This window comes from Podarcis tiliguerta, assembly GCF_965153285.1.
Source record: "Podarcis tiliguerta genome assembly, chromosome: 2".
Lineage (NCBI taxonomy): Eukaryota > Metazoa > Chordata > Lepidosauria > Squamata > Lacertidae > Podarcis > Podarcis tiliguerta.
Window position 1 is genome coordinate 56,387,646 of NC_139535.1, and position 22,292 is coordinate 56,409,937.

General features: G+C 45.3%; 1 protein-coding gene across 6 annotated transcripts in view; it reads left to right on the top strand.

The window, feature by feature from the left end:
• Window positions 1-22,292, top strand: part of RNF44 (ring finger protein 44) — a 60,099-nt gene that overhangs the window by 26,347 nt on the left and 11,460 nt on the right. For all 6 annotated transcript variants that reach the window (XR_014507191.1, XM_083423388.1, XM_083423390.1 and 3 more), the window contains exons 2-7: window positions 14,002-14,183; window positions 15,289-15,505; window positions 17,627-17,794; window positions 18,141-18,314; window positions 21,370-21,537; window positions 22,101-22,219. Coding sequence is in view for 5 of the 6 variants with exons in the window: in XM_083423388.1 (XP_083279514.1) it covers window positions 14,077-14,183; window positions 15,289-15,505; window positions 17,627-17,794; window positions 18,141-18,314; window positions 21,370-21,537; window positions 22,101-22,219 (953 nt within the window). In the remaining variant the exon portion in view is untranslated. The remainder of the gene's footprint in view (window positions 1-14,001; window positions 14,184-15,288; window positions 15,506-17,626; window positions 17,795-18,140; window positions 18,315-21,369; window positions 21,538-22,100; window positions 22,220-22,292) is intronic.

A 22,292-nucleotide genomic window follows, 5' to 3' on the forward strand; every position in this document is an offset into this window, starting at 1 on the left:
TGAATGGTTTCAACTGGCTTCTCCCAAGCAACAGCAGAAGTTTCTCTTCTGTAAAAATTGCTTTCCGTTCTTGATGTCCAAGCCTGTAATTTAAGACAGAGTGAGAAATAGTGATTGAATCTGGAAAAACTGGAATGAGGAATAAAAGGTGCAAACAGTTACAAGCAAAGGCAAATAATAGACAGGGCAGTTAACAAAGAGATCCATTCTGCACCATTTTTGGTGTTCATGTTAGCCCTGAAATAATGTGATGATCAATCCTACCTCAGATGTACTGGGCCAAGCAAGTTGGTATTTGCTTTCTGCTATGGCTTTTGCACTTAAAGGATTGTGGGAACAGTTGTTTCAATCAGCAAAAGAGCATTTTCAGGCCATTTTCTCCCCCACCATCCACCCCACAAAATGCAAAAATGTCTAAGACCATCTCTGAATTCTGTGAAATGACTCAGTTGTGGGTGTATCTGAGCTCAGAAGAGGAAAATAACTATCAAGCGGAGTTAACCAGCTATTAGAATTGAATGTCGCAGACCCTAGTGGGATATTTCACTTTACAGTACAGCACTTCATACCACAGATTGGCATTGTTGGGGCTGAAGACACAGAGGCGGCGTTAGAAATTGGGATAGAAAATCTAGAATGACTCCTGGGACCTGGGTTGTGGGTGCCAAAACAGAATGTCTAGTCACCACTAGGGGTGTGTGTCAGCAACACTTTTTATTTATTGTTTTGATAAGCTTGAGTAAATACGCAATACACATAAGTGGCACATTGTTAATATCACATTTTTAGCAGAAATTGTTGTTGTTTAGTCATTCAGTCGTGTCCGACTCTTCGTGACCCCATGGACCAGAGAACGCTAGGCACTCCTGTCTTCCACTGCCACCCGCAGTTTGGTCAGATTCATGTTTGTAGCTTCGAGAACACTGTCCAGCCATCTCGTCCTCTGTCGTCCCCTTCTCCTTGTGCCCTCCATCTTTCCCAACATCAGGGTCTTTTCCAGGGAGTCTTCTCTTCTCATGAGGTGGCCAAAGTATAGGAGCCTCAACTTCACGATCTGTCCTTCCAGTGAGCACTCAGGGCTGATTTCCTTAAGAATGGATGCGTTTGATCTTCTTGCAGTCCATGGGACTCTAATACATGTTTAATTTGGTATTTACAATAAAAATATTGGTACCATACTTCTGTTTTAAAAACACTCTACTCTTTATTGTTAAACTCCTTAACATATTGTCTATCCTTAACATATACTTTGAGGCTTCAAAGCACATACATTTCAGTAATCAGTCAGGCACAAAATGTACCCGGCTCCCTGCTAATTTTGAACCCTGCACAGAGGGGAAAGAATTCATTTCCCTGTTGCCACGAGCCTCATTGACCATAGTAGGGAGACGCAAATTGTCTGGGAATCAGCATGTTTTTACATGAGTAGAATATGTCCTTTTATTTAAAATGCATCTCCGGGTTGTTTGTGGGGCATAGGAATTCGTTCATTTTTATTTTATTTTTTCAAAATATAGTCCGGCCCACCACATGGTCTGAGGGACGGTGGACCGGCCCACGGCTGAAAAAGGTTGCTGACCCATGTCCTATAGCACTTATTTGGGAGTAAGTCCAATGTACCTCGGGTGGACTTGGTGCTGAATAGACGGGAGAAGGGTTGGAGCTCAGTGGTACAACATCTGCTTCCCATGCAGAAGGTAGATAACTCTGCATGAAACATTGGAAGACTGTTAAACCTTTTAGTCCAAGGAATGCACAGTCTTCTAAGGGCCACATTCCAGTGTTGGATGGAGCTAGAGACAAAACTGGGCAGAGTATTGGATGCAAATTATTATTGTTGTTGTTGTTGTTATTATTATTATTATTATATTATATAATTTATTATTATTATTTTATATAATATAATAACATTATTATTATTATTTATTATTATTATTTTATATAATATAATAACATTATTATTATTATTATTATTATTATTATTATTATTATTAATTACCTGCCCTTCAGCCTAAGGTCCCAGGGCAGTTCACAGCATTAAAACACAATATTAAAAAATATTTTTAAACCATAAATAAGGTGGGCCCTAGAAATGCACACCTGAAGTGTGAAAAATCAAGAGTAAAAAGGGTTCATCTTCAGCATTTGCAGGAAGCTGTATGATGAAGGTGCCAAATGCACCTTTGTACAGTAGGCTAGCTTCTGAACACATTCACACTTCCTCCCTGTCTCCCATCTAGTCAAGCAAGTGTCATCATCAAAATTCCAGGACTTCAACCAAGCAGAAACACGCAGGGTACAAAGTAGGTTCTGTGAGGCATGTGGCCCAGACCAGGTACTGCATTTGCCTGCCCCCCCCCCCCCCCAGGCCTGAGGTTCCTCATCCGTGGTGTGGACCATACTGAAATTGATGGACCAAAGGTCTGACTTGGTACAGGGTAGTCTCATATGTACAGGATTGTCCAGCACAAGCCAGGAGTGGACATGAGGCATTTTTGTTTAATTTATTTAAATAATTACGAAGAGTCCTTTACAACTTGTGTTCCCAAAGTGGTGTACCAATATACATTTAAGTATTTTCTCTGCAGATACATTACATATATTGTATACAAATATAATGTACAAAGATATATTGAATATAGATATGCCCTCACTGTTGTATTTTAGTAGACTGCCAAAAAATTTCTTTGTTTCAGTAAGCCTGTCCAGACATGTAACTTTATTATGCATGCTTTTTAAAAAACAATTCTGTGACTTTTACCTGCATTTTTAAATAAACATTTAATGTTATTTTATGTAAACCGCTTGGATAGTTTTCTTTGATGAAGCATTCTGTAAATTTTACTTAAATGAATAAAACCAACTGATAAAACTATTAAATTGCCGATTGAAAAGAAACCAGAAATGATACAAAAACTAAAAGAAACGCAGTGCAGCAAGAACAAGGTTAATTCTCTGAGGGGATTGTTTTTGGTTGGGTGTTGAATGCATTTCTAATTTGTAAGTCACCTTGAAATTAATTTTTATTAAGAGGAAGACAAAGAAGTATTAAAGGCATAACAAAGTAGAACTGCATGGACATTGTCAGAGAGGGAGGCATGGACATTGTGATGGAGAGTGCAGAAAAAGACCTTGTTTCCATACAAACTAGTGTTCGTGTATCTGACCCATTGGGTGATCCCAAATTTTGGGAAGGCAAAAAGTAAGAAGAGGCGCTCCCTGTGGTAACCAGGACCCAAACCATTTGGGGCTTGGGAGGCAAAATCAGTGCCTTGAATTGCATCTAGAAACAAGGTAGTAGTGCAGTTGCTTCAAAAGAATTGTAATTCTGACTACTTTTAGACAATAATTGGTCACTGGCATTATTAGACTGAGGTATGAAGAGGTATTTTGCTCAAGCATAAACACTCTACAGGTAAACCAGGAAACCTCTATTTAAACAAAGAGTGACATTCTACTAAGCAATGGGACTCCCCCCCCCCCAAAAAAAAATCAGATCTCAAAGACCAGGGAAACCACCATAACAGGTTTAGGGGTCACAGGAAGGAAGAGAAGGGGGAAGAATCCCACTGTGTGAGTGGACTTCATTCCCCTTAGCACTATGTTGAATTCCACTCAGTTACCCAGACTGGTAAACTGGTTGCCAGCTTCAGAAGAAGCCAAGATATTAAGGCACCTTCAAGCCATGTTTTAATATCCTGGCTTATTTCTTAGTGAACAACCATCATTTCCCAATTTGGAGGAAAGAAGAAAGCATGGTTGATTGAAGACTTCCACTTGGTTTGCTCATGTGGCAAAGTGTATGCGTTGGCAAAAGGCGCAATTATCTCTTGGCTTATTATCTGAACATGGCCAACATGGGCCTCAGTTTCCATTCCAAAAAGCTGGTCTGGAAAGGTACTGTGGTTGATTGGATCCAAAGCCGGAAAATTTGCAGGGTTGTATGAAAACTTTAAGCTGATGCTCAAGTTTTCAAGGTAATGTGGAATTTGCCCTGGAAGGATGAATAGGACACGTAACTGCTGCTGTTGCTGCTCCCATGTTCTTTCTACAACCGTTTGTGAGCTGCACATGGCCATGTATGTTTCAGCTGCTGCACTTCCTAGCTCTGCGCTTTTGACAGTGCAGTGTGACGACTAACTGTATTGTGGTGTTGCAAGGGCATTTATGTGCAGTTCTCTTCACTTTGCAGCTCCCTTGTTAAGAGCAGGATTGTGATCTCAGGGTTTGTTTGTTTTTAACAAATAAATATTTCTTTCTCTGATTGTTCAGGCCTGTGGTTGTTGACTACTGTCCTAGAGGCAGCACAGATCTGTGTAGGATGCCCCCCCCAGCATGTTCTTATTCAATAAGTCAAGAAGACAACAGGTGGCTGCAGACAGATGGCTAGGACAACGCTGATCAGCAAGACAGGCCATCATCTCCATATGCTGCTTGTCTTGCTTGTGTGTTCCAACTGAACCAGAAGGTCTAGGTTGGATAACTGGGCAAGCTTTTATAACCTCTGTCTTTCAGACAAGTGGTCATTTCAAATCACTTTCCCCAAATCTATTATAACTGCATTGGCCTCCTTGAGTTTACTGCGTTGTTATCGAGTATTCATGTGGGACCTTTAACATCACAAACTCTCAGCTATAATACTGTAATCTGTTCCAGGCAGGTACTGAAAAGGTTGGTGGTACCTTTGTTTTTCCACTGGCATGTATGAGATGTTGGCTTGAGCTTGCTGCAACACTTGAGTATTGTCCTGTTTTTGTAATGCTGTGCAGACATAGCAGTTGGTACGAGATAGCTGTCCTAAGCATTAGGGGGATGAAAAAAATGATCCACAAGAGGTGGGCGTTAAGAGGGGTATTCCAAGCTTTCGGCTGCCTGTTAAGAGACCCTGTCCCCAGTTGCCAGCAGCAGAATAATTATAGAAGAGCACCTTCCTCTGAATACTAGTTGCCGGTGGAGAGAGCACTGTTCCACAGTCTCTGCTTGAGGACTTCCATAGACATCTGGTTGGCCACTGGGAGAACAGAATGTTGGACTAGATGGGTGTTTGACCTCATCCAAAAGGGATTGTCTTATGTTCTTAACCAACAGAGGTAAGATCGAGGTCTAATTGATCAGTAATAGAATAACAGATCCATAGTTTTATGAAGCTGGGGCACCTGAGTCAGTGGTAGGTGTGTGTATATGTGTGTGTGTCGATACAAAACAAAATAAATAAAATAAATAAATAACATCCTTCCAGTAGCACCTTAGAAACCAACTAAGAGTTATTGGTATGAGCTTTCGTGTGCATGCACACTTCTTCAGAAGTGTGTGTAAAAGAATGCCTGCCCTGGTTGCCATTTCTGTCTGTGTGTGTTATAGTGGGGGCTGCAATATAACTTCGCTTTGAGAGACCAGTAGTGTTATGAAGGGAGCTCCTTTAGGGAAATCTTCATATCCTGCAGAAGGTAGAGAGCAATGAACATGGATGTTCATATGTGGGAGAAATGGGAGAGAGAGGTGGAAATTCATGGATGTGTTTATGGTAGAGGTGGGGAGCCTCAGGCGGGGGGGGGGGGGCAGGTGCAGCCTCCAAGCCTTTCTCTTTGGCCCTTGAGACTCTCCCAAGGCCTCACCCTCTCCTCTGCCCCATTCTGCACTCTCCTTGAGGGCTTTTGCCTGGCTGGAATGTGTTCCTGAGCAGCTGTGATGAGGCCACTTGCTTGCCTGGACGGAAGATGAAGAGGTGTGGTGTAGACTTTTGCGTGGCTGGATGTGCACAAAAGTTAATAGCTGCCTCCATTGCTCTGCTTGCTTTTGCCTTTGTTTCCCACGCCACAAACATTCTGGCCCCCCAGAAGGTCACAAACAAAGGAATGCAACCTTATGTCTGAAAAAGGTTCCCAGCCCCTGTTCTCTGGTGAAATGTCATATATTTATTTTTCTGAATTTATACACCATGCTTCCTACACTGTAATAACCCCATTTGCTTTTGGAAGGGTGTTGCTTGGCATGTTGTGACTGATTTCAGCAGCAGTCTGTCTACAGTGGGTAGAGGACCTGTGGTGCCAGAAACCTTCAAAACGAATCATGCATGATCCAGGAAGCTATATTATTGTGTACAAGAGATATCCAGAAGGAGGGTTTAAGGAGCTATTTGCTTGCGGGATGGGTTGAAGTGGGTGTCTCTGCTGAGCCAACTGTCTCCTGCATTCCTGTTTTTTCCTTCAACAAATGTCAAGGAGAGGTCCTTCTTTCTGAAGCTAGATGGGCAGTAGCACCTTCAGCTTATTCTAAGGAACATGTGTTCTTCTAGAGACTTGCCATCCTCCTGACTGCGGGGTTGGCCAATATGCTTACCCTCCATATGTTGTTGGATTCCAGCTCCCATCATCCTTGACACAACCATGTTGGTTGGAACTGGTGAGAGCTGCAATTGTTGACTACCTCTTTTTCCAGAGAGTGTGATGGTGATTTCTGTTGCTATCCCTTGAAGAAGGCTTTGAAAATCTTTCTTGAGTGAGATCTGTGTGTGGCTCTGTCCCCTGTGGTGTGAGCCTCTGGGGGTGAATCATGCTTCTCATGTGGGCATTGTTGTTGGGGCAGATGGTGATGCTCACATAGCCTTGCATAATTAGTGGGATGTATGTATGATTAATATATAGGGATGCTATGCTAAAGGCTGTTGGCATGAGATTTTTTAACAAGATGCAGATGATCCTCGTTATTTGAGAGAGGTGGGGACTGTCTTTTCCTTAAAATATGTGCAGATTGCTTTTTTAAAAATCTATAAACCAAGTGCTCTGTAACACATAGGAGGTTTATGCCATTCCACTTTTTACAGATGTAAAATAAAGGAAACAGAATTATTCTTGTGATTATTATTTTTGTTGTTATTTTGGGGCAGTGTCCTTGTCTTAATCCATATATTGCTAACATGGTGCCCTCCAGTGTTGTGCATCCATCATCCATGACCATTGGCTATGTTGGCTGGAGATGCTGGGAGTTTTAGGCCAGCAACATCTGGGTGGCACAACTTTGGCTGCCCTTGCTTTATGCCAGTACTTATGCACTAGGACATACTTCCTCTTGCGCACTCTCAAATCCCTGTGATTGGGGGGGGGGGATCAACTTAGATATTTAATGTCCTCTTCTTCTGGTGCAAACGTTCTGCTCGGCAGTTTACAACATTTGAAATTGCTGTTTAATAAAAGCAATATTAAAAAAGAATAAATCAAGGCGACGGGAACAGCCGTTGTATTATCTGCCACACACAACAAAGACCTGGCAGAGCAAAACTGTCTTACGTAACTGAGGAAAAACAGCAAGGGAACTAATGGGAACCAAGTTTGATTGGCTTAGCTTAGATCCATCCCTGTGCAGAACATTTGTGTCTCTCAAATACACCAATGCACATTCATCTGTCCTTCTGAAATGACTGCTTGGGATTACCCTCACGCCATTTGCATGCCATGCTCAGGCTACTTTCAGTACTTCTGTTGCATTACATGTTATCTGCTCCTCATTATGACTTTTTAAAATTCATCCTTTCATTTTTATATGAATAAATGGCAACATTAAGAAGTTATTTTAAGGAGGGGGAAGCAAGGGAGTGGGCCACCCATGCTTCACAGGGCAAGGTGTTTGTTCCATAATCTTAAGTGCAGCCACAAAGAGGGCCTTCTCATCCCTGTGTCCAGCCTAGGTGGGACACAGAAAAGGGAATGGGCAGAATGATATGGAAAGAGGAGTTCCTAAGACCTAAGCATTTAGAGCTTTAAAGGTAACCACCAATACTTTGAATTATGCCTAGAAGCATATTGCTACGCAGTGCAGCCGTGTAAATGATGCCATGGACATAGAACAGGACAGCTCATAGAATCATAGTGTTGGAAGGGGCCTTGAGGATCATCTGGTCCAACCTCCGGCAAGGCAGGAATATGCAGCTGTCCCTTATGGGGATCAAACCTGCAACCTTGGTGTTGTCAGCACCACACCCAAACCAACTGAGCTATTTGAGCACCCACTGACATCCTTGCAGGTGCATTCTGGACCAGCTAGGGTTTCCAGAGACTTTTCAAAGGTAGCCCCATGTAGGATGTGTTGCAGTAATCCAACCTGGATCTAATGAAGGCATGTGAAGACTTACATTAAAATATGCAGACATTTTAAGTGAGTTTTCTCTGAACTTAGTTAAGTGTGTGATATATGATGTCTCCTGCTGCACACTGCTTAGATGCTACTGCATTAACTAGTATATATAAATTATTTTAATAAATAATCTCTTTCTGTGGCCAGGTCTTCCCTCAGCAATGGGCATGGCTGGCACACCAACCTCAGCTGGCTATAGGTACTCTTTGCCACCTGATCAGCTAGGCAGAAAGCAGAGCCCAGGAGTATGGGGCCATAGTTTGGTGGTAGAGCTCATGCTTTGCATGGAATATCCTTTAGGTGTTCGGTCCCTGGCACCTCTAGCTAAAATGATCAGGTAAACTAGTGATGGGAGACACCTCCCTCTGCTTGGAGACCTTAGAAAACCATGGCCAGTTAGAGTAGACCGTACTGGAGTCAATGGACAAATAGCCTGGATTTTTTGTAAGACAGTTCAGATTTTGCATGTAGAAAGAAACTGGGGATTGGCATCATTGCCTTTTCAGTCATGGAATGCCTGCTGGATAACGTGGTCAAGGCACTTTGCTGCCAACATACCATAATAGTGGCCAAAGTGGAGGTCCACACACAACCTCAAGTGTGTGACAGGTTTGTTATTCAGTCTACAGCATTGCACTGTAAATCTTGCCTATACGACCTTATTTATCTTTTATAAACACTTCCTGTGTTGCTCCTTCAGAATCATGGACTGAAGAGTGGCAGTATTATGCTGCTGCTGCTATTAGTTTGTTATATTTCTTAAAATGTCCTTCACAAGAAGGTCCCAGGACAGGTTGCAGCATATAAAAATACAATACACTTCAATCAGAATTTAATAATAATAATAATAATAATAATAATAATAATACCATGCATAACCCCAAAACAATAATTCCGCAAAACACGTCTCAGAGAGGGACACCGCAGTCAATTCATTATAAAATCAATTCATCAGTTCATTAAAGAAGCAGGAAGATTCTAGCATCAACACTGGTAAGAGTTCCATAAGAAGAAGAAAAAAGAAAATAGCTTTACCACGGCATGTGTTGTGGTCTGAAAAGCAATTTGCAGCTAACTGATTTAGATTGGTGAGGTGGGGAATCTATGACCTAAGGGCCACAGTTTTTTTCACCAGGGTTTTTATTAATATATAGTACAAACACAAACAAACTCAAATACAGAAATTTAAAACAAGTGGTACAAGCTAATGAACATTAATATATTTCTGCTTCCCTTTGCCATCTAAACAAAACCAGAGCATTTGTATCTAGTGGTAGTCCATATGGTATATTGAAAACAGGAACTAGCGCGCTAGGCTCTTTTGTGGCCTCATGTGCCTTTCCCCTTGGCCTAATTCAGTGTGACTGGCAAGGAGGGGGAAAGGGTGCCCCCCACTCACTTGAACCCACTAACGGCAGATGACCCCCTGAGAGAATAATGCCCTCAACAGGGAAAGATTTTCTACCAGTGGGCATATTCTGAAAGCTGCAAGATCAGGGTTAAAGAAGTTGGGCCATAAACTTAGTCACTGCCAAGGTAAATATAGGATTACAGTGTTTGGGAGACATTTTTGAACAAAAAGAGCCAGGGGGAAAATACAAATCCACAATTCACACAAATTCAAATGCACTTTGGGAGCCTGCAATGTGCTGCAGCCCAGCCAACACCCACTTAGCATTAGTTTATTAAACAATAAAACCAGGTGTTTAACAAGTTGTCCGTATTTATCACTGAACAGGGCTGGCTCTCTCTTCTGTCTCCCCCCACCCTCCATCCCAGTGGCGTAGCGTGGGGAGTGCAGGTGGGGCCGGCCGCACCAGGCGCAACATCTGGGGGTTAGGGTTAGGGGGCGCAAATCCACGGGTTAGGGGGCGCAAATCCACAGGTTAGGGGGCGCAAATTACTTGCCTTGCCCCGGGTGCTGACAACCCACGCTACGCCACTGCTCCATCCATGCAGTAGGCAGTAGGAGTTTTTCTGGGTAAGAAAGGGGGTTAATAGTGAAGAAATGTTAAGAAAATGATGAAGATTCCCCCCCCCCTTTTTAATTAGAAAATTTTATTTACAAACACACACATAGACACAAAACAAAATTCATATTACACTACCACCCTAGGTTACAAACATTAAAACACCCTTGTGACTTCCCTCCACCGTCCCTCACCCTCCTATGAAGATTGTTTTTGCTAGGCAAATAAAAACTGTGGCCATGCGAAGCCATGACCAGGAACACTTGAGAAATGTTTTCATTTTCGTCTCACTCTTAGGTGTGTGTTTGCAAATAAAGTTGATTAGCCAGCATCATAGGGAGATGATCAGCAGGGGGTTTTGGGCTGCAGACCCATTGGAAGAGCTTGCTTTTTAGAACATCCATATGCTTGGTAAACCTTGGGCGTGGAGGTTTCTATGGTGATCAGGGGCAGAAGGAAAGTACAGTGCAGTGTGTGCATATATATGTATGTATATATTCAGCAAATGAGTGTGGTGACCCCCGGCATGGGCACGGAGCTCTGAATTTCGTTTGGGACCTGGCTGGGGCCATGCCTGTACTCATTAAGGAGATGATGAGGTTGCCGAGCTCAAATTCCCAAAGATTAGGGGACACTGGAAGATTGAGGGCACTGACAGCAGCACTGAAAGATTGAGGGCACCGACTTGCTCCATATGCTGATCAGAAATGACTCTGAGGGATGCAGGAGCACTAGGTTGCTCAGCTGGGAGAAGGTCTGTGAGGATGTGGCAGGCTTGTGGGGGTGGGGGGGACAAGGCTTTTTACCTTTCGTTCCCTGTGGAAGTAAGGGTTCAGAACGACTGCAACCAGGCTATAGAGTCGAATTAAACTAGATTTTTTTTCTGATAAGACTAATATAACCTGCGTTCCTGGTTAATATGGCGGCTACATTCAGTGTTAGGGAAACAGTCCAGTCCACTGCATCCACAATGCTGGGAGCCAGTGTCTGACATCAATCACTTTGCCATACAGTTTTCTTCACCTTGCCTACCTTGTAGCTGGGTTTGTGTCTATATATGTGTGTGTATTTGGCAAAGGGACTTTCTCCTGAAGCTTAGACTAGGGTAACCCTGTTGCTGTTTTTCAAATAGCTGCCCTGTGTGACTTCCTAATCCTAGTGTTCTGTTGATGCTTATTTTAATTGCATCCAGTCTCTCCAAGGAGCTTAAGGCAGCATGTGTGGTTCTTCCCTTTTATCTCTGCAAACAACCTTGTGAGGTAGGTTAGGTTGAGAGATTGTGGCTGGCTTAAGGACACCCAGTGAGAAGAAGGGGAGGCGGACCTGGATCTCCCCAGTCCTTGTCCAAAACTCTGTGACCACTGTGCCACTCTGGCTCACTTCTCAGGCCTGTTTGCAGTTGTGTGGGTCAGGCAGTGTCACCTGTGGGGGGTTTTCTGGTAAATTTTGTCCTCCCCATGCCTTTGGGGTACTGTTGACCCCTGCTACCATTTGTGGTACTGTTAAGGGAAGGGAGTGATTTGTCTATTACATGAAAATCGACAACATATAGATCTGCTGGTGCAGGCATAGGCAAACTCGGCCCTCCAGATGCTTCGGGACTACAACTCCCATCATCCCTGACCGCTGGTCCTGTTAGCTAGGGATAATGGGAGTTGTAGTCCCAAAACATCTGGAAGGCCGAGTTTGCCTATGCCTGCGCGTGTGCAAGGATTTCCACATGTGCAACAGAACTTCTCCAACCCCTGTGCCCTCTCCAAATCTATCACAGGGTTAGTGGAAGCCCCATAACATATTTAGGGGAATGTGTAGAGAAGAGAGGGAGAAGTTCCGTGGCACAAGTGGAAATACTTGGGCTAGCAGATCTACATACTTAGATGTTGCCCACAGTCTTTTCATCTGTTATTTCCCCCACAAAATGGACAGAATAGGTTCTGAATCAAGTATAAAAAACATTGAACATCATTTTTGAGTTTACTTTTATCCCTAGAGTGAGTGTTTTGGGGTTGTTGTTTTTTGGCCTTCTCAGTCATTCCAGTTAGGGGTAGAATTGATCCCCAAAGCCGTAGAAATAAAAGCATAGATTGCTCCCTAAATTAAGGAGTGAGTGTCCTGCAACACCTACATTTCAGGAATACCTGGAATAAGGAGTTGTGAGAGACTAACTGACTTCCACACACCCCATACTTTTGGAGTATGTTTGTCCCTACCTGATGGCACAGGACTTAATTGCACCAGGCTGTTGGCCTGTACAGCTGGTAGTAATGTGACCGTAAATCCTGATACTTCTCAAAATTCCTTTGGCGGCATTCTGGGCTAATAGAATTTTATTTTATTATTTTTAGAGGTCTTCAAAGGCAGCCCCACGTAAAAGTGTGTGACAGCAATCCAATATCAATGGGTACTACTAGTGTATGCTTGACTTCGGACAGGTCTGGCAACTGCTGAAGCAGAGCAGAATCACTTATGGCCAGGGCCACTACATAGCACAGAATCATAGCAGAATCATACATGGACCATCCAGGATCAAAACTGAGGCCTGGAGCACTCTCAAACAGTGAAGCTGATTTTTAAAGGGGAGTTCAGCCCTGTCCAGATCAAGCCCCAGGACCACTAGGCTTCCTTGTCCCGGCTGTATTTCACCTTGTTTGCCCACATCCAGCCTGCCAGTGGCTTCTGCAAAACAGGCTTGGTTCTGGCTGCTCATGGTTCGTTCTATGGGAATGAATAAAATAACAAGGATACTGTAAGGGAACAGAACTCTGCCCAGCGACATTTCTTTCTCTGAAGAGACTTGGGGCTGCTCACACAGCCCGTGGTGCTCAGTGCTCAAGACACCTTGGTATTACCCTTTCCACCCATGCCAAGGCCTGGACCCTGTAGAAAAGCACCACAGCTGTGTTTTAATTCCGGGGATTTGTTACAAAGTCATCTGTTCACAGAAGCATTGCAGTTGGGGGCATCTCCTTGCTCTGTTTGGGTCATTTGCCAGCTGTGTGCTTAATAGGACGTGCAGCCTTTCCGCTAATGGTGATGAAATTGATGCCGTTGATGAGATGGGGGCAGGAAAGTACAAAGCTTGTGCCGAGGAGCAGTTCCCATGGGGGGGGGGTTGGTCTTTTATCACAGCTACTTTATGCGCACACCGCTCTGTCATCAGAGCCTTTGAGCGCTGCTCTGTCTTGCCCCTTCTTCCCACCTTTGGGAACAGGCTCGGCTGCGAGCAGTCTGGTTTTCTGAGATTGCTTCCGCCATTAGACAGGCAAAGATTGGCACTTGGTTGGCAATAGTGGCCTGTGCTCATGGGGGGGGGGGAGCAACACTTCTCCATATTAACCCTCCCCCCTCAAAACATGCCATACATTTGCATGCCTCTCGGTCAACGTCCGATTCACAAAACATTCTCTCCTGGAAGAGGCGTGTCCCCGTGTGGTGTAGTGGTGAGAGCGTTTGAACTTGGTGCTTCAAAGCCAAAAGGCAAATCCGCCACATACCCACTCAGCCACAAAGCTCACTGGTCAGTGTGTCTCAGCCTAGCCTGCTTCACAGAGCTGTGGTGGGGATTAAGGGAGAGCCTCTGCTGCCCTGGAGGCAGGGGTAGAATACGATACATGGAGAGATACAGGTAGAGGAAGAGAAAGGCTGGTGGAAGGGGTCTGAGCAGAGGAAGTAGACATTCAGGGAGAGCGCCTCATGTGCATTGTGGGAGGAGATATAATTAGGGAAGAGGCCTGGTCTGTGGCTGAATTAATGAAGCATTTTCCCCACCACTTTCTGATGTGCTGTAGCCTCCTAGTGTTGGCACGACTGATCCAGAGACTGTTGTCATGAACTGAAACTGCTTGATGCCTCTCCTTGCCTCCAAACTCTGGCTCACTGGCTGTTTCTCCACTGTCTACAGATCCCAAAGAACCGGGGTGCTGTCGTGTTTGGAGTCTGAGATCCAGCACCCCCTCCTGCCTTGCCAACGTCCCCAATGCGACCATGGGAACTGGCAGTGAATAGGCGGCCTCCTTCTGTCCCCTTTGACCAGCGACGATTCTCAGGGGGAAGCTGTGACAGCCCAGCACACCTCAGGAGAAGGTACGACTCTTCCTCTCTTTCACTGTGCAGATCAACTGCGCTGGAGGTTTCTTAGGGCAAGCGCTGGAAAAGCCAGAGTCTCCCTGTATGTAAGCAGATAGCGAAAGTGGTCCCCTGTAATTTCCAAAAGGTTCCTTATGCAATTCTGAAAGCAAAAGTGCAATCCATATTAATGTAAGCCAACATTTTCTGGAGCATATTTGCTTTACCTGCCAGCTCCCATCTTCCTCTCATATGAAGTTAAATGAGAAGAAAACCTTGCACTGTCCATCTGGTGTTATCCCATTGACACGCACAGCTTGTTTACATGCAAGGTGTTTGTGTAGGTATCTGAACAAAATTAATCCAGATACTGCCTGAGCAAACTTAAAGCTTTGCTCTCATCCAGAGTCCAGGTAGCCATCTGTGTTGCAATGCACATCCAAGATGCAGGTGCAGAAGGAAAGGCTTGGGGTGACCAGGATTACCAGCGGAAAGGTGTTGAACCATCAGTTGAAAGGCCTCCATAGCAAGCCTGTGTTTTAATGATTTTAGGATTAATTTACTTGCCTTATACTAAGCTAGCTTTGCTCCAGATGCTGGGAACCTGCCATGTTTGGGAGGCTCTTTGAGATATGACACTTTAACCTATTCTCATCTCCCCCAATATTTCTGATCTCCAACTCCCATCAGGCTCAGCCACTCTGGACATTATCCGGAAGACCACAGGTTTCCCAGCCCTGCCTGAGACACTGGGAAGAACAGATTCACTTTGTATGTTGAAGGGTTTAGTTAAACCAGAGTCCTGGAAAGAATGCAGCAATGATAATAAAATAATATATATTTAGATTCTATCTTATCTCTTAGCTTTCCGCTCAAAGGAACCCACTCAAAGGCTTTGTTCCATGTTATGTCTCTGTATTCAGTGTTATGACTGAACTTGTGTCCTAGTTTTTTGCTGCACCAACAGTTGCTCCCTTGTGTTGCTGTTCTGGCCTAACCCTGCTGTAAAAAAACAAAACATACAATAAAATGGGTGAATTTGTAGCTGAGAGCTCAGCGCAGATAATTGGCTGGCCCCTGGGGTCACCCCTCTATATTTCTCTCCCCACAACTGGCTCCACAGCCCTTCTTCCCGGCACCACTGGGGCCGACGCGAGCGACCTCTGCAAACTCTCCTAGCCCAGGATGAGAACTACTTGCACCCGGCTTTTTTCCAGCAGCCACACACCCCTGTAGATGAGCACCCGGCGTACGTTCTGGCCAATACGCCACCACGAATGCTTCACCCGGCTGCACACCCACCCCACCAGCATCCATTCATGGTGGATCTCCATGAGCAGGTAAGGACGGTGCCTGGGGAGGGAGGGGGGGTAGATGGCTCAGAACTCTGCGGATTCCAAGGACTGGAATCTTGTTCCACGAATGGAGAAACTGTGGCTGGGATTTGCCTCGATCCCAAGCTGACCAAGACCAGCAGACCTGGTCAGGGCAAGCACATCTGCTTCCCTCACTTCTCCGCCACTGAAGTGGAAGGCTATTCTGTGTTGGATATATACTCCGTTTTTGTCAATGGATATGGGCACATCTGTATCCAGGCCAGTAGAGTGCCTGGCAGTGGGTGGCCACTCCCAACAGTATTCAGCAAAAAGCTGGCACCTTCCTTGCTAGCCTGAGCACAGAGAAACAGCATCTTTCTGTATCAGGGTACCTCACCTGTGGCCTCCCATGGGTTGGTGGCCTACAGCTCCCATCAACCTTGGCCAATGCTGGCTGGGACTGATGAGAGTTTGGAGGGCTACAGCTTAGCTACTCCTGCTCTCCATATTGCTCTCCACCAGAACTTCCATTTCCTGACTGACAAAGCAACCAAACCCAAGGACATGAACGTTCTGTCATATTGAAGTTTGATTTTGTACCATGTGCTGCTTTTGGCTGTAAGATCCAAAATAGGTTGGACTGGTGTGTCTAGCAAATACGGAGTGCAAGTCCCTGCAATGGGGTTCCTGCAGACTTCCACATGCCATTTGCTTGGGCGGGGGGAGACACAATAGCACTGTTCTCCCTTCCATTCTATCTATATCTAACATATATCTGAAAACCACCCATCACAAGCAAAATAGGTGGGCTAAGGATCGAACACCCGAACTTGGGACCCTTTTCAGCTGGTGGAACAACGTGATGACACATCTTCTAGTGAAAGAAGGAAGGAGGCCTTCAGGTGCACAGACTGAACCCAATGCTTTTTCAAATAACAAATCCTTCTCCACATCGCACTGTGCAATATAAAAATAAAATAAAATTACATTGCTAACCATCTGCAAAATAAAATGAAAATAAAACTCAGGATATCATTTTCATCAAAGGCAATAAACTAACTGCAGATCTGTCCCCTGGTGTGAGGGTTATGTCTCAGTTTGGGAGCTCGCACAACCTTTAGGAAACCAGAGGGTCAAAAATGCCAGTTTTCTGTGCATGTTGCATATCCCAAAATGAGGGATTTGGAAACAAGAGAAATAAACCTCTTAGGATAAGTCGTAAACAGAATGTATATATTACACGGCACAAAATAGTAATTGATGAAATACAATTGAAAGTATGTGGACAAGCATTCAAGATCTAACTATTTCTTAAAAGAAGCCCAGGAGGATTCCAGGCGCTTGATGGGTAGTTGGGTCACTAGATTCACCTCAGGAAATTTTCACCGAGAGTCAGTTTGAATTCAGAGCTTTAGAAATTCATATATTGTACAGAGTCCTGCAGCTTCCCAGTAGGAGATGAAATGAGCTAGTCATAGGTTCAAATATTAATTCTGTGACCTACAGAAAGTTTTGCCCTCACGCCCCGAGAGCCATAATGGGAAAGCTTCTTCAAGGGAGAAGCTGCAAGTGTCTGTCAGCTGCAGTGCTGGTTCCTAGAGGAAGCTAAGTACTATGTAACTCATCCTTGATCTCCAGAACTTACACATAGCAGCCTGGGAAGTGTTCTTTCAGAGAGCGTGTCATCCCAACTCTTAAATTCTTGGACTTGCTTGTACAGTAAGCCCACAACTTCTGTGGGGGTTATGTTACAGCGATCACGCCTAAAGCCAAAATTGCATATGGTCAAAATACATTGGGTTAAATGGTGGGTGGGATTGTCAAAGCCATTTTTCTCACAACTCTGCCTCCATTTCAATTTTTATTTTATTTTTTTGCCACGTGTGTGGAGCTGAATGTGCACGAGTTAAATGTGCATAAGTTGTGGGTTTGCTGTAGATTTGGAACACTAATCTTATGAATTGTATTTCATCAATTTCTACTTTGTGGTTATCTGAATCTTGTATCATTCTTTGGCATACTTTAGCCGTGGGCTCTTCTTGGGTGGTGGCAGTGGCAGGCGAGGGGTTATCTAAGGCAGACTGAACATCCCCATGTGAGGAGGTGTGACTTTTGATTCTGCCGCTGCTGCTCTCTTTCCTCCAGGTGCATCAGGGAGCCATCCCTCTCTCCTACACGGTGACCACAGTAACCACACAAGGCTTCCCCATTCACACCGGCCAGCACATCCCAGGTTGCAGTGCGCAGCAGCTCCCAGCATGCTCAGTGATGTTCAGCGGACAGCACTACCCACTCTGCTGCCTCCCACCCCCCGTGAGTCTCTTGGTATGGGGAGAGAGCAGTGAAGGTCAAATGTCTTGTTCTCTGATTTGCCATGAAGGGGGGGGGGGGTATTGCACCACTTCTCTGTTTGGGTTTGATACCTGATCAGCCGGGCTGGTTTTTTTACCTATAAAAAGAGGCTAGGATATATTGACATTCTGCTTAAGGCCCGTAGGTTTCCAACCGATCTTAGAGGAGAGGATATAGCCTGCTGCTCGAGGGATTCTCCCCACCTTGTTCTATAGCCAGACCGTCGTCGGCTGCCTTTGAAGTTGGTTTTAGCCTTCTCATGGTGCCTCTCAATGGTGACTCTCTTCCCTTCCCTCCCTTCTTATAGCTGATCCAGGCCTGTGCCATGCAGCAGCTCCCTGTCTCCTACCAAACGTTCCCGCCGCTCATTTCCAGCGACCATTACATCCTGCACCCTCCACCGCCTGTGCCGCCACACCAGCCTCCACACATGGCTCCCCTCAGCCAGTTTGTCCCACTCCAACCCCAGCACCCTCGCATGGTAAGTTGTTTGGGGTGGCAGGCGGGTGGGCTTGGCGGAGGGAAGGGAGGGATGTCTGGGCCCTATCCCCACTCCATGCTCTCAGCTCTGTTCTTCTGAGGGATATCAAAGCTGGTGCGATCTCAGTTCTCCAGCGTAGCGTACAGTTGAAGGCTTGGGTTTCATTCTTCAAAGGAGGTCTCTTGCTGTTGTAACGAGAGAGAACTGTACCTGGTTTCCAATGGTCATCATTGGAAGGTAGGCAATGCTAGAAACTCATATATATAAGCTAGGTGCCAAATGGCTGCTTACACCAAGGTTTCATTTGCCAAAACAGAACATCTGGTTGCCATTTTGGGGCAAGACAGCTCCAAAGTCTTCTTTCCCCCCCCAAACAATGGGCTGACTGTAATTGATTAGCAGTTAAACATCTGACTAGTTCAGATGACAACCTTGAGTTAGGTTAAGAGCTTTGAGAACTTAAAGAAGAAAAGCCGCTTGATCCAGGGACAGTCCATATACATATGTTGGCCTATGCCGACCTCCTTTTCTTAATGGTGTCTGCTTCTGCTCAGGCTACACAGAAAAAGCATTTTGGTTCCTGAAACTCATGTTGATTGTAAGTGGCTGGAAGCCAGATGCAAAATGTGCCTAGCTAATTTCGAACACTGAAGGTAGGTTGTCTGTATGATGGACGGGTCTCCTTTTCACTGTATCCAATGTACCACAGACAGTTGCCTAGAATCCTGTCTGGCTCAGGCTAGCTGCAAAGCCAAGCCTGGGCTGCACACATCAGCAGGCATGAAGTGACCTTGCTCAGTATGTACCATGTAGGACAGTGTGGAGTGACGCTACTTAGTGCCTCTGTGGCAGCAGTTCCATCCGTACGCCACATCTGTTGTGACTAGGTGGAACAAGAAGGGGGTTCTGCATAAAGAGATTGGGGTAAGGAGCGGTCCCTCGCTGCCACTGATCACCTGGGGCAGATTGGACCTTGGCATTGCAACCAGATGGCTGGATGGTCACCTGCTCTTGATGGGGTTATCCTGCCCCTGAAGGAGCAGGTTCATAGCTTGGGTGTACTCCTAGATCCTTTGCCGTCGCTCGAGGCTCAGGTGGCCTCAGTGGCCCAGAGTGCCTTTCATCAGCTTCGGCTGGTGCCTCAGCTATACCCCTATCTGGACAGGCATAGCCTAACTACTGTTGTCTATGCTCTGGTATCCTCAAGGTTAGATTACTGCAATGTGTTATACGTAAGGCTGCCTCTGAAGATGGTTTGGAAATTTCAGCTAGTGCAGAATTCAGCAGCCAGGTTGCTCACTGGAGCAAGATGGTTTGAGCATATTAAACCGATCTGGGTCCAACTGCATTGGCTACCAATTAGTTTCCAGGTCCAATTCAAAGTGCTGGTTTTGACCTATAAAGTCTTAAATGGCTCAGAAGCGCAGTATCTCAAGGACCGCCTCTTTCTACCTGGACCCTGAGATCATCTTCTGAGGCCCTCCTTGAGAGGTCCTTCTCTGCAGTGGCTCCCCATCTGTGGAATGCTCTCTCCAGGGAAGTTAACCTGGTGCCTTCATTATACACCTTTAGGCACCAAGCAAAATCGTTACGTTTTAACCAGGCCTTAGGTTGATTTGATTGACATTCTATGCGCTTTTTAAATGTGAGGGTTTTTTTTTGTTTTGTTTTTTGAGAAGGAGGTTATTGGGTTGTTTTTATTTTGATTATGTATTTTGTGGTTTTATATTTTGATTTGATTCTGTGAGACCTCCAGTTATAGGGCAGTATATGAATTCAATAAATAAAAATAAAAATATTAACATGCACATTTTTCTTGCAGAATTTATGATTTGCACTTCTATTTTTAATAAGAATGCTCAAGGTGATATATGATTGAAATAATACATTGCTATAAACTGTTCAGTGTCCAGAATGTCTTACATCACAATTCCATCCTCCCAACATGCAACACAATGAATCCTGTGAGGCTGGCTGTTAATCTTCCTATTTTTTAAGTGGGTAACTGAAGTTGAGGCAGCAACCCCCAGAACTAACCAGTGAACCCTGAGCTGAGCAGGGCTGGCCAGAACTTCTTCAGGGCATTGGAAGCTTGAGGTCTGTTAACCTGTCTGGCCTTCTGATATGTTTGGCAGATTTAATGCAGATCAGATGAATCCATACAAATTTATATGAGCCCTACATGTGCCGGGATATATTTTTACAGGCTACACTGTTACGCACACACTCCCGCCCTGGGTGACTTCTGTACCCTTCCTATATTTTCTGCCTGTATAATTTGGGTTCCATCCTTCAGCGTCTTCTCTTTGAAGAGGAAGCAAGGAAAGGAGGGTGACTAAATGAAATGGAGATGACAGATTTGGAGCAACAGTTCCCAGCGATGCTACTAGTTAGGAGGAGTATGGGACTCTGTGCACTATGCACTATGCTTTTTCATGTACTGTAGTCAGCATTAGGAACTTGCTGCCAGAGGGAGCAGTGCCAAGGATTTAGTATTGGTCTAAAAGAGCAGGCATCGTTATGAAAGAGGGTCTGTGGCAGTAATAGTAGGGCTTAGTGGTTTGAGTGTGTCTGGTGTACACTACAAAAGTAGGGATTTGATTTAGGGTTTTGGATGGGGCAGTAGTCATCTTAAAATTACAATAGGATGCTGTCCTCAGTCCTTGTAGTCCAGTGTTGTCTACACGCTCACTGCCAGCAGCTTTCTCAGGTTCCAAAAGGGCCTCTTTCCCCCACACTCCCTGGAGATGCTAGGGGGCCACACTGGGCTCTTGAAGGCATAGCCTGTGTTCTGCTACTGAGCTGTGGACTTTTCTCTCAGTGTCCATTCAATCAATCAGTCATTTTATTTGTATGCTACCTGTCCCAAAGCTTAGCGCCTCGCTTATCCAGCTTTGGGAAGGCAGCACAAGGGCAGGGGAGGGGGTTCCTGTGTTGCTGAGGGCTGCCAGAAAGGCCTTGAGGGCTGCACATTGGACCACCCTGCTCTGTACTATCCTGAGTAAGAACCGCAGCATTTCTAGTTAGCCCTGTATATTGTCTGCTTTCTCCACAGCCACTGCAGAGGATAGACAATGAGGTGGAGCTCCGGGGTGAACAGCACTCTATTGGAGGCTTCTCCTATTCTCCTTCCCACCATACTCCTGCACTGTCTCCCTCCGTGCCACTACATTACCTTCCACACACCCATGACCCACTGCACCAGGAACTGCCCTTCGGCGTGGTGAGTGTTCTGGGATCATAGCAATGAGGCCTCAAGCACTGGACCCCCTGAGGGGGAAAGGGCCTCTTAAAGAGGGTCCTTCGTTTGCTCAGGAATAATGGGCCTCTATGCTTCAGCAGGGTTGACCATCTGAGGACCCTTTGCACACCATGAGGTGCAGAATGAGTGACCAGGGGATCAGGGTCTTTCTCCAGACTTGGCTAGCCCTTTTCAGTAGCCTCTGTGGGTGGGTAGATGCCCTTTCACGAAAGGATGACTCTTCAGAGTTTGGGAGCTCTCCTTTTGCATTTGCGGCTCTTAACTCCCCTACTCGTGTAGGAAATGTGTGTGCCATTGTTCCGTGGGGATACAGACAACCTGTATAAGGTGGCTTTGAAGATCTGCAGCGATTGATAATGTTTCATGCTGCAGAATTCATCCTTTCTTGGTGCAGAATGTTTCTGTTTTCCTAGCTGCAGATTTTTATTTGTGTCCTGTTTGGTGTGGGGGATATACTGCCTAGGGATTAGTCAGCACCATCTCAGTACGCATCAAACTGACTCACCTCCCGGTGTTTCCCACAGCCATATCCACACATGATGCCCCGGCGACTGAACACCCAGCGATACAGATTGCAGCAGCCACTGCCGCCTCCTCCCCCACCGCCGCCTCCATACTACCCAAGCTTCCTGCCATACTTCCTGTGAGTATCCATTGATCAAACAGAGGGAGGAAGAGCTGCATGAGGAAGAAACCTCCCCTTTGCTGCTGGGGCC